The 16524-nt window shown below is 37.7% G+C and overlaps 1 protein-coding gene across 1 annotated transcript in view; it reads right to left on the minus strand.

Moving 5' to 3' along the window:
* Nucleotides 1–14802: 14802 nt before the first annotated feature.
* VEGFC (vascular endothelial growth factor C) overlaps nucleotides 14803–16524 on the minus strand; it is a 97725-nt gene continuing 96003 nt past the window's right edge. The window contains exon 7 of the mRNA XM_082444106.1: nucleotides 14803–15299. Within this exon, the coding sequence (XP_082300232.1) occupies nucleotides 15185–15299 (115 nt within the window). The 3' untranslated portion in view covers nucleotides 14803–15184. The remainder of the gene's footprint in view (nucleotides 15300–16524) is intronic.

The raw sequence follows: 16524 nt of genomic DNA on the forward strand, positions 1-16524 counted from the left end.
CTCTCTAAAGACTTAGGTTAAATATTTCATTTCATAGGAAGTTGGCCTCAAACTTTCCAGGGTGTAGTTCTGGACTGTCCAGAGTGGGATGGATAATTCTTGGTTTTCTCATGACCTCTGACCCGGGGCAGCACGGGCTGACTTAGACTCCAGCACCTCCAAAATGGCATGTCAGTGTTACTCACTTTCTTTCCTGGAAGAATGATTCTCCCTTCCTTGACTCCGCTCTGCCACTGACTTGAATGTGTAAGCGTTTTTCAGTTTGGAAGTTGTCCGGGTGTCCAGCCAGTCGCCTGTCACCCCATAAAGATATGGCAGCCGCTCTCAGAGCGAAATAGCTGAGAAAGAGGTTTGTGACCAGAGGTAATTTTGAACTTTCTTATCATCATCATCGTCATCGTCACTGTTATTTTTGTTCAGTCCAGGGTGGCAACAGTTCTGTAGCAGCAAGGGGTCCAGCACCTTTATTTCAGCTGGCATTGCTTTCCCAGTGGGTCACTTGATTGTGTCACCTCTGTGTGTGCTTGATTTGTAGGCCATCTCTCTTCCAACGTCTTGGTTTACTTTCTTTTGCTAACATGTCTGAGTATCCTGATAGCCCAGTTTCGTTGGGTGGTATGTGACCCTCGAAATGTGCTTTGTGTGCTTTGTGGTCAAAACTCCACGGAGCTGAAACAGAACATTGTTTTCCATAATTTATAACTATGGAAGGAAGATTAGATCTCTCACATAATTATTCTGGATTTGGCAGATTCTTCAACTGGATTTTAAATGATTAGAAGAAAAAAGCCCTTTTTGAGCAAAATACTGCTTTGTCATGCTGATTTTAAAGTGCTCTTGCACCCAGAGCAACTAAAATATGTATGTAAGTGTATCAAGGAGTCGATATTTCTGAGCTTCTAGAAGTTGCCTCTTATTTCTCTTCAGCTTTTGAAGAAGAGTGTTCTAAAGGACATTTGACTTGCTGCCTGGACACAAAACCCTCACCCTTACAATGTTTTGTGTACTCCACCAATATCCTCTTTATCACCACGGGCAACTGATTTCTTGGCCTCCACTTTGAATTTTTACAGCAATCTTAGAGGCAGGCACAATTGGTTTCTCCATCGAATTGATGAAAAAAGTAAGACTTAGAAGGTAAATAATCATTTTGTCTTCAGAACATACGCTTTTAACCATTAGCTTCTCATTCGCCAAATCTATAAATGGGAACACTTATAACTGAAATGTTAGGAATTGGAAGAAATTTTTAAAAATTTTGTAAAGCACCTAGTATAAAGCCTAGGATGTAGTCAGTACCTCATTAAAAAAAAATAGCTATAAAGAACTTTATTGAGATGAAAAGTTGCCTGGATTGAGTATGTTTCCATATCACTTTAAATTGAAGTAATTGATTTGCCCCTTACATATTAGGTTTTGGAAAGCCAACAAAATTCTGGTTTTAGCCTCTTTAATTCAGAATTGCTTTCAGCAGGAATTAGACTGTCACCCTTTATGTAGTGCTTCTGTGATACCAGTAGGCTAGTGCCTTTTACTGAGCAATATTTTGCCTATTTTATAACTTTCTATTGCCAAGATTGAAGGTTCAGTGGTCAAATATATTTTTTCTCTAAAACTTGGCTGTGAAATTGATGATCTAAAATCACTCCTGTCTGTTTTTAACTCCAAGCTTTTGGCTTCTGCTGAGCTAAAAACATTGCAATCTCCATGTAATAGAATGGAAGGAAAGCTCTGGCTCTTGGGAGGTTCTGGCAGAGAGAGATGGAGGCAGAGGGGGTGGCTCTCGCTGGTCGGCTGCTCAAGAGACTGGACAGTAGCGTCTCAGTTTGGGGACAAATCCTGAAAAGCAGAGTGTGTTGAGAACGGCCTGGCTTTCTGAGATCTGAGGAGACCGGTGGGGAAGTCTGTCTCAGTCCCACATTACTGATCTGAGCCCTCTCCCTGTGCTATGTGGCTGCTTCCCACTAGCTATTTTACATTTGGTAGTGTATATATGTCCATGCCACTCTCTCACTTCGTCCCAGCTTACCCTTCCCCCTCCCCGTGTCCTCAAGTGCATTCTCTATGTCTGTGTCTTTATTCCTGTCCTGCCCAAAGGTTCTTCAGAACCTTTTCTTTTTTTTTTAGATACCATATATATGCGTTAGCATACAGTATTTATTTTTCTCTTTCTGACTTACTTCACTCTGTATGACAGTCTCTAGCTCCATCCATTTCACTACAAATAACTCAATTTCGTTTCTTTTTATGGCTGAGTAATATTCCATTGTGTATATGTGCCACATCTTCTTTATCCATTCATCTGTCGATGGACACTTAGGTTGCTTCCATGTCCTGGCTATTGTAAATAGAGCTGCAATGAACATTGTGGTACATGACTCTTTTTGAATGATGGTTTTCTCAGGGTATATGCCCAGTAGTGGGATTGCTGGGTCATATGATAGTTCTATTTTTAGTTTTTTAAGGAACCTCCATAGTGTTCTCCACAGTGGCTGTATCAATTTACATTCCCACCAACAGTGCAAGAGGGTTCCCTTTTCTCCACACCCTCTCCAGCATTTATTGTGTGTAGATTTTTTGATGATGGCCATTCTGACCAGTGTGAGGTGATACCTCATTGTAGTTTTGATTTGCATTTCTCTAATGATTAGTGATGTTGAGCATCCTTTCATGTGTTTGTTGGCAATCTGTATATGTTCTTTGGAGAAATGTCTATTTAGGTCTTCTGCCCAATTTTGGATTGGGTTGTTTGTTTTGTTGATATTGAGCTGCATAAGCTGCTTGTAAGTTTTGGAGGTTAATCCTTTGTCAGTTCCTTTGTTTACAAATATTTTCTCCCATTCTGAGGGTTGTCTTTTCGTCTTATTGATGGTTTCCTTCGCTGTGCAAAAGCTTTTAAGTTTCATTAGGTCCCATTTGTTTATTTTTGTTTTTATTTCCATTTCTCTAGGAGGTGGGTCAAAAAGTATCTTTCTGTGATTTATGTCATAGAATGTTCTGCCTATGTTTTCCTCTAAGAGTTTTATAGTTTCTGGCCTTACATTTAGGTCTTTAATCCATTTTGAGTTTATTTTTGTGTATGGTGTTAGGGAGTGTTCTAATTTCATTCTTTGACATGTAGCTGTCCAGTTTTCCCAGCACCACTTATTGAAGGGCTGCCTTTTCTCCATTGTATACTCTTGCCTCCTTTATCAAAGATAAGGTGACCATATGTGCGTGGGTTTATCTCTGGGCTTTCTATCCTGTTCCATTGATCTGTATTTCTGGTTTTGTGTCAGTACCGTACCATCGTGATTACTGTAGCTTTGTAGTATAGTCTGAAGTCCGGGAACCTGATTCCTCCAGTTCCGTGTTTCTTTCTCAAGATTGCTTTGGCTACTCAGGGTCTTTTGTGTTTCCATACAAATTGTGCAGTTTTTTGTTCTAGTTCTGTGAAAAATGCCATTGGTAGTTTGACAGGGATTGCATTGAATCTGTAGATTGCTTTGGGTAGTATAGTCATTTTTACAGTGTTGATTCTTCCAATCCAAGAACATGGTATATCTCTCCATCTGTTTGTATCTTTAATATCTTTCATCAGTGTCTTATGGTTTTCTGCATACAGGGCTTTTGTCTCCTTAGGTAGGTTTATTCCTAGGTATTTTATTCTTTTTGTTGCAATGGTAAATGGGAGTGTTTTCTTAATTTCTCTTTCAGATTTTTCATCATTAGTGTATAGGAATGCAAGAGATTTCTGTGCATTAATTTTGTATCCTGCTACTTTACCAGATTCATTGATTAGCTCTAGTAGTTTTCTGGTAGCATCTTTAGGATTCTCTATGTATATTATCATGTCATCTGCAAACAGTGACAGTTTTACTTCTTTTCCAATTTGGATTCCTTTTGTTCCTTTTTCTTCTCTGATTGCTGTGGCTTAAATTTCCAAAACTATGTTGAATAATAGTGGTGAGAGTGGACCACCTTATCTTGTTCCTGATCTTAGAGGAAATGGTTTCAGTTTTTCACCACTGAGAATGATGTTGGCTGTGGATGTGTGATATATGGCCTGTATTATGTTGAGGTAAGTTCCCTCTATGCCTACTTTCTGGAGGGTTTTTATCATAAATGGGTGTTGAATTTTGTCAAAGGCCTTTTTCTGCATCTATTGAGATGATCATATGGTTTTTCTCCTTCAATTTGTTAATATGGTTTATCACATTGATTGACTTGCGTATATTGAAGAATCCTTGCATTCCTGGGATAAACCCCAGTTGATCATGGTGTGTGATCCTTTTAATGTGCTGTTGGATTCTGTTTGCTAGTATTCTGTTGAGGATTTTTGCATCTATGTTCATCAGTGATATTGGCCTGTAGTTTTCTTTCTTTGTGACATCTTTGTCTGGTTTTGGTATCAGGATGACGGTGGCCTCATAGAATGAGTTTTGGAGTGTTCCTCCCTCTGCTATAATTTGGAAGAGTTTGAGAAGGATAGGTATTAGCTCTTCTCTAAATATTTGATAGATTTTGCCTGTGAAGCCATCTGGTCCTGGGCTTTTGTTTTTTGGACGATTTTTAATCACAGTTTCAATTGCAGTGCTTGTGATTGGTCTGTGTATATTTTCTATTTCTTCCTGGTTCAGTCTTGGAAGGTTGTGCTTTTCTAAGAGTTTGTCAACTTCTTCCAGGTTGTCCATTTTATTGGCATATAGTTGCTTATAGTAATCTCTCATGATCCTTTGTATTTCTGCAGTGTCAGTTGTTACTTCTCCTTTTTCATTTCTAATTCTATTGATTTGAGTCTTTTCCCTTTTTTTCTTGATGAGTCTGGCTAATGGTTTATCAATTTTGTTTATCTTCTCAAAGAACCAGGGTTTAGTTTTTTTGATCTTTGCTATTGTGTCCTTCATTTCTTTTTCATTTATTTCTGATCTGATCTTTATGATTTTGTTTCCTTCGCTAACTTTGGGGTCATTTTGTTCTTGTTTCTCTAATTTCTTTAGGTGTAAGGTTAGGTTTTTATTTGAGATGTTTCTTGTTTCTTGAGGTAGGATTGTATTGCTATAAACTTCCCTCTTAGAACTGCTTTTGTTGCATTCCATAGGTTTTGGGTCATTGTCAAAATTTTCATTGTCATTTGTACCCAGGAATTTTTTGATTTCCTCTTTGATTTCTTCAGTGATCTCTTGATTATTTAGTAGTGTATTGTGTAGCCTCCATGCATTTGTATTTTTTACAGATTTTTTCCTGTAATTGATATCTAGTCTCATAGCCTTGTGGTCGGAAAAGATACTTGATACGATTTCAATTTTCTTAAATTTACCAAGGCTTGATCTGTGCCCCAAGATATGATCTGTCCTGGAGAATGTTCCATGACCACTTGAGAAGAAAGTGTATTCTGTTGTTTTTGGATGGAATGTCCTATAAATATCAATTAAGTCCATCTTGTTTAATGTATCATTTAAAGCATGTGTTTCCTTATTTATTTTCATCTTGGATGATCTGTCCATTGGTGAAAGTGGGGTGTTAAAGTCCCCTACTATGACTGTGTTACTGTCGATTCCCCCTTTTTTGGCTGTTAGCATTTGCCTTATTTATTGAGGTGCTCCTTTGTTGGGTGCCTAAATATTTACAATCGTTATATCTTCTTGGATTGATCCCTTGATCATTATGTAGTGTCCTTCTTTGTCTCTTGTAATAGTCTTTATTTTACAGTCTATTTTGTCTGATATGAGATTTGCTACTCCAGCTTTCTTCTGATTTCCATTTTCATGGAATATCTTTTTCCATCCCCTCGCTTTCAGTCTGTATGTGTCCCTAGGTCTGAAGTGGGTCCCTTGTAGACAGCATATATATGGGTCTTGTTTTTGTATCCCTTCATCCAGTCTATGTCTTTTGGTTGGAGTATTTAATCCATTTACATCTAAGGTAGTTATCAATATGTATGATCCTGTTACCACTGTCTTAATTGTTTTGGTTTGTTATTGTAGGTCTTTTCCTTCTCTTGTGTTTCCTGCCTAGAGATGAAAGTTGAATCTTACTGATAACATTTAGGTTTTCTTGAGATTTGTAGTACATGGAGGATGGTCTATATTTTTTATTAACATTATAATAGATTCCTGTTTTACCTTTTAATTTGCCTATTAGTATTTTAAATTTATATATGCCCACACTCTTTGGTCTGGTGATTTTTATAGTTTTATTTTAAAATTATTACCTCCCCTCCTCCAAGCCCTCATATTTGTACACTTTAACCTTTCACCCTTTTCAACAAACTATGCTTTGAATCGGCTTGATTGAGACTTCTGTTGATCATCTTTTAGAAAAGGTACTTGGGATTTCAATAGATCTCTATAAATTTATTTTCTTTTGAGGAAGGAAGGAGTAAAAAATTAAATTCAAATCTGCTAGAAACAGATGAGAATTCCCAACATAGCTATTTCTAAGTTATGGTATTTTTTTCTCCAACAGCTGTTTAATAGTTATGTCTAATCTTATAAGCACGTTATATATTAAGGACACAGTTTTGCCTGCTTTGTTCAATTTCAAGCACAGGAATATTATGCATTTCTCAGTGACATTTTCCAGATCATGTTCCCTTTAACAGTGCAGTAAGAATTCTCTCATAGTTAATGTTTGAGGAGTGCTGATTTAAACTGAATTTCTAAGGTTTATGACTAAAGTGCATTTTATTAAAAATGAAGGAAATTCCTATCTAAATGATATGGGAAATGCTTAATCAAGTAGACATTTGAACACAAAATTTGTTTCCAGTGTAATGTCATTAATATTCAGATGCCTTTAAATTATTTCTTGTCATTTGTTTCCTTTTTCTTTCTGTCTGTATGTTTTACAAAAAGAACCCACTTTTTTTTAAAATTAAAAATGACCCTTTCTCAGAACATTTATCTTGATCTCTCAAAGCTAACCTCCAGTAAACTCTTTTACATATTAAAGAGGAAAGGGTTGGAATTGATATATTTAAAGTACAAAGTTTCATGACCTAATTTGACAAAATGTATGATTGAATGTATTACAACATTGTTTTGTTATAATCACAAGTGGTGATAAATTCAGATTCTAAAATTTGATACTTGGCTGAATCCTGAGAGTCTCTTAAGTTTTGTATCTTGCTTGGAAAAATCATTTCTAGATTTGCCAGTTTTTTCCAGATTTCCTTCTAACAAATTAAGAATGCATGGAGATTAATGAAAGCAGCAGACAGTTGTTCAACACAAGCTCATTACAATACAAGGTATCTTGATGTTATCAACTATAGAGGCAGATCAATTTAAGACCCAAGTTGGAAGCAAAACCCAGTTTATATACACAGTTATTTCATTATTTTTACTTACAGCTCAGTTGTGCTATTTTTCAAAAACTCAGGTGGAGTTTCAGGTACAGCGTGAATGTTCTTGAATTATTTTCTCTGCAGTTCTCCTTTACTTGGCTCTCACACCAGCTCCCAACACTCTTCAGGTGCTCCATCTGCCTTGAAATAACTTTCTTTGGTGTCAAAAGTTTGGATTCATATTCAACTTTTTCTTGCCAATTAAAATTTGCAAGAGGGACTGCTATGGACTGAACTGTGTCCCCTCCAAATTCCTTGGTCAAAGCACCAAGCCCCAGTGTTGCTGCATTAGGAAATAGGGCTATTAGGGAGGTATTCAAGGTTAAATGAGGTCATGAGGCTGGAGCTCTGATCTGATAGGGCTGGTGTCCTTTTAAGAAGAGGAAGAGACACCAGAGTCTGTTCCCTCCACGGGTGCCCAGAGGAAAGACCTCATGGGAACACAGTGAGGACGCATGGTGGCTGTTTTAAGCCAAGAAGAGAGATTTCACTAGAAACTAGAAATCCTGATTTCAGGATTAAGGGGCCCTGCTGGCCCCTTGATACTGGACTTCCAGCCTACAGAACTGTGAGAAAGTAAATTTCTGTTGTTCAAGCCACCCAGTCTGTGGTATTCTGTTATGGCAGCTGACCAGATTAAGAGAGGGCAAAGCGCGTTTACAAAGGAGCTGAGTTCACTCCAGCCTTCTGACGAAAATTACGCATGTCCAGGTGAGGGAGGCTCCTGTTTGTTTGCAGCTCAAAGTCCTTGGTAAGACAACTCTTCAGAAGCGAAGAGAGAATCAAGGCATATGGGTCTGGTCCAAGAGTAACGCCTCGTGGCTCAAGGGAAGGGGCTGATTATAAATCCAACCCAGAGGACGCTGCAGCCCAGCGCATGCTGGTTTAGGTTTGTGCTTCGGTCAGAGGCTGTCCAATAAGTGTACATTGTTAAAAACCTGAATTAAAGCCTACTTCGTTTTTCTAAGAAATTCTCTGTTGTAAGCAGTATTCGGGCTGGGGCACTTTGCACGGGGGGTTAAGAAATCTTCCCCTCTCCTGATAAGAGCACAGTGGCCTTGCTTGGTGTCAGCATATGTTGGTTCCCTGGTCAAGGAGAGGCTTTTCAGTGCTACAGGGTTTTGGCCAAAACTTCAGGCGTAGCTGCTCAGCTGGGCGGCGATGGCTTTTGCAGAGAGCAAGAGGTTGTTAACGTAATTCAATAACGTAAATGTCCTATGTCAGAGCAGTAATTTAAAAAAAGAATTTGCAAGGACGTTTATTAAAATAAAATCCACCCCCACCCCCCCAGTATCTTGGCATAAAACATAAAAGTAGGCCTGCTCTGTGGAATGAGGACTGGGGGTCTGGTGTCAGCCTGGAACTTTGTGGAACACACATTGATTGTCATTGCAGAAGTGAGACAAACATTACACTGACGATCACTTGCCCTGTGTTTTCATGTGGACTCTGCTTCTCCACTGTCTGTCTCAGGAGAAACCTTCAACAGTTCTCTCTCCTGAAAATGAAAGGTCGACTTTCAGAATTGCTAAAGACTTCTTCTAGGTCTAACTCAAATTCCGGGAATTATCTCAGAGGCAGAGAAGAGACTGTATTGTTCAAGAGAACTCTGCAACCTCCAGGACCCCCTCAGCCTCTTGAAGCTCGAGGTCCCCCAGAGCACAGAGGACGTGGGTCCTTACCCGCAAAATACAGATGAAGAAAGACTTCTCTTTCCTGCCAACCCCGTCACTGCCCACCCACATGCGACAGGGGCAACAGAACTTGTCCTTTCCTCACACACAGCACAAACCTGTCATATAACTTGTGAGACAAAAAAATCACAACGAAATTCTCATGTGATCTGATGTTACATGCAAAACCATCTGCTTTAAATCTGGAGATGAAGAGATGCTTTCTGTTTCCTCGTGATCTTCTCGAAAGCACCTCACCATGATACGAACGATGGTGGATGATGTGACTTTCAGTGTGCATGCCCACAAGTAGAGATGGAAGTTATTTCCTGCCAAATGTATTTCAAGTGTTTTACCTCAGACTTTTACCATTATTTTCAAACAACCATCATGCTATTCACCCCATTTACTTGGTAAATACCATAATCCAATTCAAGAACTATTCAGCAGATTTCACTTCTGCCATGCTTGTTCATGACCTGCAGAGATTTCTCCTACGTGTTTTAAGAATTTGCCACTCCTTCTCCATCCCCTTCCTGAAAGGTCATTCAACGTCTTCATTCTTTTCTTAAAATTTGTGTGTGCCTGCTTTTTCTGTCCTATTTTCCTTTTCTGACCCTCCTCATTTTTTCCTGTCCCTCCTTCCTGTTTTCATCTTTGCTTCATCTCCTTCCTCGCTTCCTTTTTCCTCCCTCTTATTAGCAGATGCTAGTCTGTGACCCTCTCTTGATTCACTGTATGCTCCAGGAGGAACAGGAGCTTCACAAACGTCAAAATTAAGAGAGACTATCTTACAGTGGGCCAACAGTCCGTCAGTCCAAAGCCTGGGATAGAATCGGAGGAAGGTGGTGATGTTGGAAATGACCCGCCCGAGCCCTGTCTGATTCCTGCGTGCTGTCTCCTTCCTGTGATGCCATATCATTGAGAAACAATTGCCAAAAATATTGTGCAGTAGAAACAGCAGAGGATGGGAATGAGGAGAGAAATAATCAGGGGCTAAAACTCACTGTTTAAGCTGAGCAGGACATTGGGAGAACTAATTAGTGCCTTGAAAAAAACTGTCATAGAAAGGAAATACGAAATATAAAGAATGGGGCGTGTTAGACCATACAGTTTTTTACACATTGGGAAGGCTGCTGTGAAATATTGATGGCAAGTGTCTCAAGATATGACTCTCAAACTGAAGACAATTTGTTTTTTTTGTAAACGGAATGAACAAGTCAGCTACATAGTTCCGCTACATGGTGGAGGTGTAATTATATTCTCAAAAAAAGAACTTCTACTGAATTTAAATATAAACATTTAAATATAAGGACAAATAATGTTTAAAAAGATTAAGAATATGTGCAACTGCTTTAAAATGATGAAAAAAAGTCCCATGACATTAACAAAATACTACAAATATTGTTATGAAGTCATATAAGGCAGTGTGTGGTGAATATAAATAAAATTTTTTCTTCTTTTAAAACTATAAATTTTATTTGTAATATTAAGTATTTCTGATTGAGACAATTTCAAATTCTTTCTTATCCAGCTAGTCATTATTTGGTGGATTTTGGGGATTAACAGAGACACACTATGATACGTAAAATGGATAACCAACAAGGAGCTACTGTATAGCTCAGGGAACTATCCTCAATATTTTGTAATAACCTATAAGGGAAAATAATCTGAAAAATATATATATATATGTATAACTGAATCACTTTGCCATACACCTGAAACTAACAAAACATGGTGAATCAACTATACTTCAATGAAATTAAAAAAAAAAGAATTATAAATAAATTAATTAATTAATTAAAAAAAAAACTAGTCTTCAGAGACTTAAAAAAAAGTTGTCAGTGGTGTCTCACAATCATTTCTATTAAAAGAGTTACGGTTGTCTCTGTTTAGTCCACGGGCAGCACTGAGTATTTTGACTTCTGTACTTACGAACATGTAGATGCCAGATCCTGACGGTACAGGCCCAGTTCCTAATCAAATCCTATTATCAGAATCCCAGATGGAAATAGTATCAGAAGTCAATTTCTGCTTCAACAGCCTTGCCTGGATGAAATACAGTATATGTGCCTCTGACTGAGGTTTGGAAGCAGTGCACAGGAAGTCTCAATTTTTGCTTTCCTGTGAAAGTTGCTTGGTTTTGTTTTTTTTGAGATACTTACTTTTCCAACAGTTGAAAGAAAATTTCCAACGTCTGCATGTGTGACCACCTTTGGTATGAAGAAATCAAGAAAAATGTTGCTTTGAGTTATCTAAATTAGTTAGAATTTGAGAATTAGAATTACAGTATAAGGGAGACAGATTTTTCATTTACAACTTCTTATATGAAACATTTTTAAAAGATTAATATTTCCTCTTAATGGGGTCACTAATCACAGGAATGGGGCTTCCCTGAAGTTCTTTAAAATGTTCTTATTTTTTTTCCCCCCACTCTGTATGTAGTTTAGTACATAGTTTGTAACTTCAGAGTTGGACATCCTGCACAATTTAATTCAACTCCTTCCTTTCACAGATTAAGAAGTTGAGACTCAGAAGATTTTGGTGATTTGCTCAAGGACAAAGCAGTAAAGTCAGGATTAAAAACCTGGCTTTCAATTCCCAGTCCAGCTCCTTTTCTTACAGTGTGCTTTTTTTTTTTAAAGCAATTAGTTGTTGGCTATGGAATGAAGATAAAAGAGCACGTGAAACTTTGGTTTAAATTTTTTTTTCAAACCGTCAAACCCCATTTACACTTCCACAAGTTAACAGATAGCTATTCTCCACTTACAACAGAGGCAATATATTAAAAATTCAAACACGAACATATAAACCAGTACTTACTTTATAATGTACGTGTCACGGCATTCCTTAGACAGTTCTCTGGGTGGACTCTATGCTTCTTTAGGATACAATCATTGGATTTATTCAGAACTTTCTACAGTTCCTCTAGATAAAAAATCAGACACGTCAACACACTCTCTTCTACTGCAGCGGTGGGCAATACTATTTTTTATGTTATTCTCATTTTCAGTTCAAAAGGTAAAGTCCCTAAAAAGCATCCTTTGAAAAATCTGCTAATGGGAGCTCATATCTTGGGAAACGGTGTAGAAACGTAGACAAAGTGGAGCCACAGGACCTTGGTTCAGCTCTTTGCCACGGCACTTCCTGGGGGGGTTAATATAGAAACTTGACCACGTAAGGAGTTGCATAAGCTTTGGCAAAATGCCCAAACAAGGGCTGCAATGTGATCTCTCTCACCTGTTGGGTCTGTTTCTGTCTCACGCTCATTGAATAAAATTCCCGCAGAGCACGGTACCCCTGGAGGAAGTCTGGACTGTGTGGAGGTAAGTGAGTGACCTTTATCCCTTCTCTTAAAGAAGTGTACCCGGGGGATGCCACTGGCGGTCACCCCTCAGACTTCTGCTTTGAGCAGTATGGGTACGGAGGACAAAATTTATTTTTAGAAATTCTAATAATGAATCTGTTTCACTCAAGCAGTTAGCAAATGTCAAAACCCCCTTCCAAAAAAGAAAGAAAGAAAAAAAGATACGGAAGCTAAATCTTATAACTGCTTACCAAAATATTTTGTTCCATGAGTCTTTTAAACAGAGTATATATACAGTGTTAGATTTCTAGACATAAAATTCTGTTTATAAACTTTCCAAGATTTGGATATAGTAACTGTTGCTGCAAGCTTCCAGTGTTTTCTCATCTTTATCCTTGAGATTTGACTGATTGGTAGTTGGAGGCTTGCAGAGTTTATGAAAATGCTCACTGTCTATTTTAGCTACTTGCTGAATCCTATTTGCTAATATTTTAAATCACTGCTTAGCTTGATCTCTAGTCCCTTTCTTAACCAGCACCACAGAATCTCAATTATTATAATGTAGTGAAGTGAGATTTTTATGGTCCATATAAAATTGTTTGCAAGAATCTCTGGCAAAGTATTGTCTTTGTTGATGTTACTTTTGCCTTTCATCAAAATTATTACATCTCCAGGGACAAATTAAATGTTATTTTTTCTGGCATGCCTCACACTTTATATTTTGGTCTAGTGATTTCTTTGGCTTACTCACATATTCTGAGAAACCAATTGTCAACACATAGTTTAGATTTTTTTAAGCTGATAACTTGTAACGGTCATTATATCAGATCCTAATATTCTCTACATGGCCTCAGGGGGCTCACTGGAAACTTAGAATAGATTTTTTCTAAATTATCTAAAAAAATTAATATATTTAAAATGTATCAAGACTAAAAATGATTGATGCTAGATCAACATAACAGCTTATATAATGTTTGGTTGCTTACATTCTTGGCTGAAATGTGAAAAAGTATTAAATTGAATCTCAGTTGAATTGTATAGCTGGTGACCATTTTATGCACCAGGGGATTGTGCCTCCCCAGCAGGTGGAAAGATATTGTTTATTATGATTCCATTCTTCCTTTTGTAATGACTCCTGAATTTGTTCTGTTGGGGAAATTTTGATAAAACTATAGCTGTTGTCAAATATACTTATCTTTTACTTTTGTTTCATTATTATTGTTGTCGCTGCTGCTGTTGTTTTTTGTGTTCATTTGTTTGTTTTTGCTGTTCTCAAGTTTGAAAATTACCCAGACCATAGCTGGTTCATAGATTGTACAATGCATATTTTCATATATTTTCTGCCTACAGGCTTCAGATTCATCTTTACTTAAAAAATACAAAGATGGTCCATAAATGTATAATGAGAGAATTTCAGAAGACTACTTCTTTTTCCCAGTACGTAAAACAATCTGACTTTATGAACGACATGTTAAAGTTGTGCAGAGTACGTACCTGTAATTCAGTAAACCTTGCATGTAACATTGTTTTAAAAGTCAGTATTGAAAACAGTGTTTCAATATTTTTAGGGCATCGACCTTCTAATCAAATATTATAAAAAATAAATTATTTTGTAGCAAAAACATATAGATACTAATATTTTGTACTGTACTGAGTAGTCACCTATACCATTTAAAATGTTTTTGTTATATTAAATTTGCAAGTTTTAAAAGCCATTTTTACATAACTCTATAGATTCTTTTTTTTTCCTTTCAGGACTACTTATTTTTATGTATTTGCTAGTAGCTATGTATTTTTATTTGTTAGTAGCCATGTCCTACGAGCAAATAATCAATTTTCTGCCAACAAGCCAACCACTTATGTGGTTGCATTTATGTAGGCAAAATATTTGTTCCCAGAAAAAAAATTTTAGTGTGCTGCCTTTTTAAAAAAACGAAACAAGTGCTTTAATTGTGTGACTGAAAGGTTTCCTTTTTAGCACATATGAGCATTTAAATGTCATTTCCAATTTATTTTATATGTGTTGGATAGGAGCACTTCAGTTTATAAAAAGTATTTCGCTGGTCAGAAGAAATTAAAAATATGGAAAGATTCTTTTTAAGAGAAATATTTTAAAGCCATTTTAATATGTACAGAGCGCTATCATATCAGGTTAAGAGTCTGAATGCTCCAAGGGCACTGAATAACTTTCAATTGCATAACCATGCTAAGCAGACTCTCTTATAAGATGATATGTTTTCTATTGATTCATTTGGCTATAAATTCAAAAGTGTCATGTGCTAAAACATTTCTACTCATTAACTATATTAAGAGATGAATTTAAATAAAATTAATAGCAACCGCTGTCCCTCTGAAACTTTCTTTTACAGGATCATACAGCAATCAAAATCTGACATCCAATTAGAGAAAAAGGAAAAGGGCAGGGGGAGAGGACAGTTTTCATAATATCAAGTTTTGCTGATAGCGTAAGATGGTAATGGACTCAACTTACCAGCTTATAATACAATTTTCATTTTATTTTAAACATATTTTGCATGATATAAAAATATTGATCACAGTGAGCTTTACCAATTGTTATTGCTATAAAAATGAATGCAGAAACAATATTTTTAGTGGAAATAAATTATATAGTCATTATTCTTTTTTAAAATCACAAGAGAAAAACCTCAGCTGTTTGGTCATTGGCAGAAAACCAGTCTTTTAAGGAGGTCTTTTGCAGATGATCTCCAGTCCATTTCTGTAACATTATCCACATGGTTCAGGAAACTGACTTTTGTCTTTGTTACCAGGTCCCACAAAGTCTCTGTGTTCATGGTTCTAACATGGCAACACCGTTTTCCCATGACAGAAAAATGACGAACTAGAAAAGATACAATCTTAGTTCATATGTGGTCTTTTCCAATATGAAGGGACACAGCGACATACTTCTTCACTAAATGAAAGTCCCTGTTCACAATGCTTCACTCGATTTGTGCACGGTCGTCTGTAACAACTAGGGGAACAAAGAAGGACAGACTTTTGTTAAAGACCAAGGAGATGAATTTGTTATGCTACAAATGCACTTTTGTGTCTTTCTAAGTTCCAAACTAGAACAGAGTTACTCATTTTATCATAAAATTGTTCTCCAGTTTATAAATTGCTAAAGTTTGTGCCTGGAATTACCAAATATAAGAGGAATGGAAAAACCTAAAAAAAAAAAAAAAAAAAAAAAAAAAAAAGGGGCTTCCCTGGTGGCGCAGTTGTTGAGAATCTGCCTGCCGATGCAGGGGACACGGGTTCGAGCCCTGCTCTGGGAAGATCCCACATGCCGCAGAGCAACTGGGCCCGTGAGCCACAACTACTGAGCCTGCGCGTCTGGAGCCTGTGCTCCGCAACAAGAGAGGCCGCGATAGTGAGAGGCCCATGCACCGCGATGAAGAGTGGCCCCCGCTCGCCGCAACTAGAGAAAGCCCTCGCACAGAAACAAAGACCCAACACAGCCATAAATAAATAAATAAAGAATCCTGGTCAAAAAAGGTGAAAAAAAAAAAAAAAAGTCTTGCTTGCAGAAGTAACGAATGGAAGAATGAGGTGTTGTTAGCATTAGTTCTTTTGAAGTGCTCTGTGCTTCGTAGATGAAAGTAACATAAAACAGAAATTCTGAAAGTGAGTATTTAAGGTCTGCCGACTTAGCGTGATCACGTAAGCACGGCGGAATTCACAAGACTCTGGGACTCGTTTGGAACCCAGGCTTTGGAGCGATTAAGCCCAGCCATTCTGGCAGGACTGTGGTCCCCAGGGAGGGCCCCATCCTCACTCTTGGCTGGGCTGGCAGCTGGCAGCCTCCCTCCTCCACCCGGGCTGCACGTGAACACAGTGCGGTCTGGGGGGAGGGACTGGGAGAAGGGACTGTATTCACTGTGAGGGTCCCTTTCCTCCCACCCTAGATGTCCGGTTTCTAGTGGTGGCAAAAGGACAAACGACCCAGCAGCCAATACCATCAGCAGCCCTGTGGCGCCAGTGAATGGGAGCCATCTTTGAAGGATTTTTCTGGAGGATGAGTGTACGTAACATGGGGCAGTGGGGATGGATATAATGCAAGAAAAATGCAAGGTGACCTGCAGATCAAACATGCACCACAGGAAAACTACAGATGTGATCTTGAAACAGCATTTCTTTTGCTCCAGAAAAGAAAGCATATCTTGTTAGAATGTTATTTATTTATTTAAAGTTCTAAA

This window comes from Balaenoptera physalus (assembly GCF_965194825.1).
Source record: "Balaenoptera physalus genome assembly, chromosome: 21".
In the NCBI taxonomy this organism is placed as follows: domain Eukaryota; kingdom Metazoa; phylum Chordata; class Mammalia; order Artiodactyla; family Balaenopteridae; genus Balaenoptera; species Balaenoptera physalus.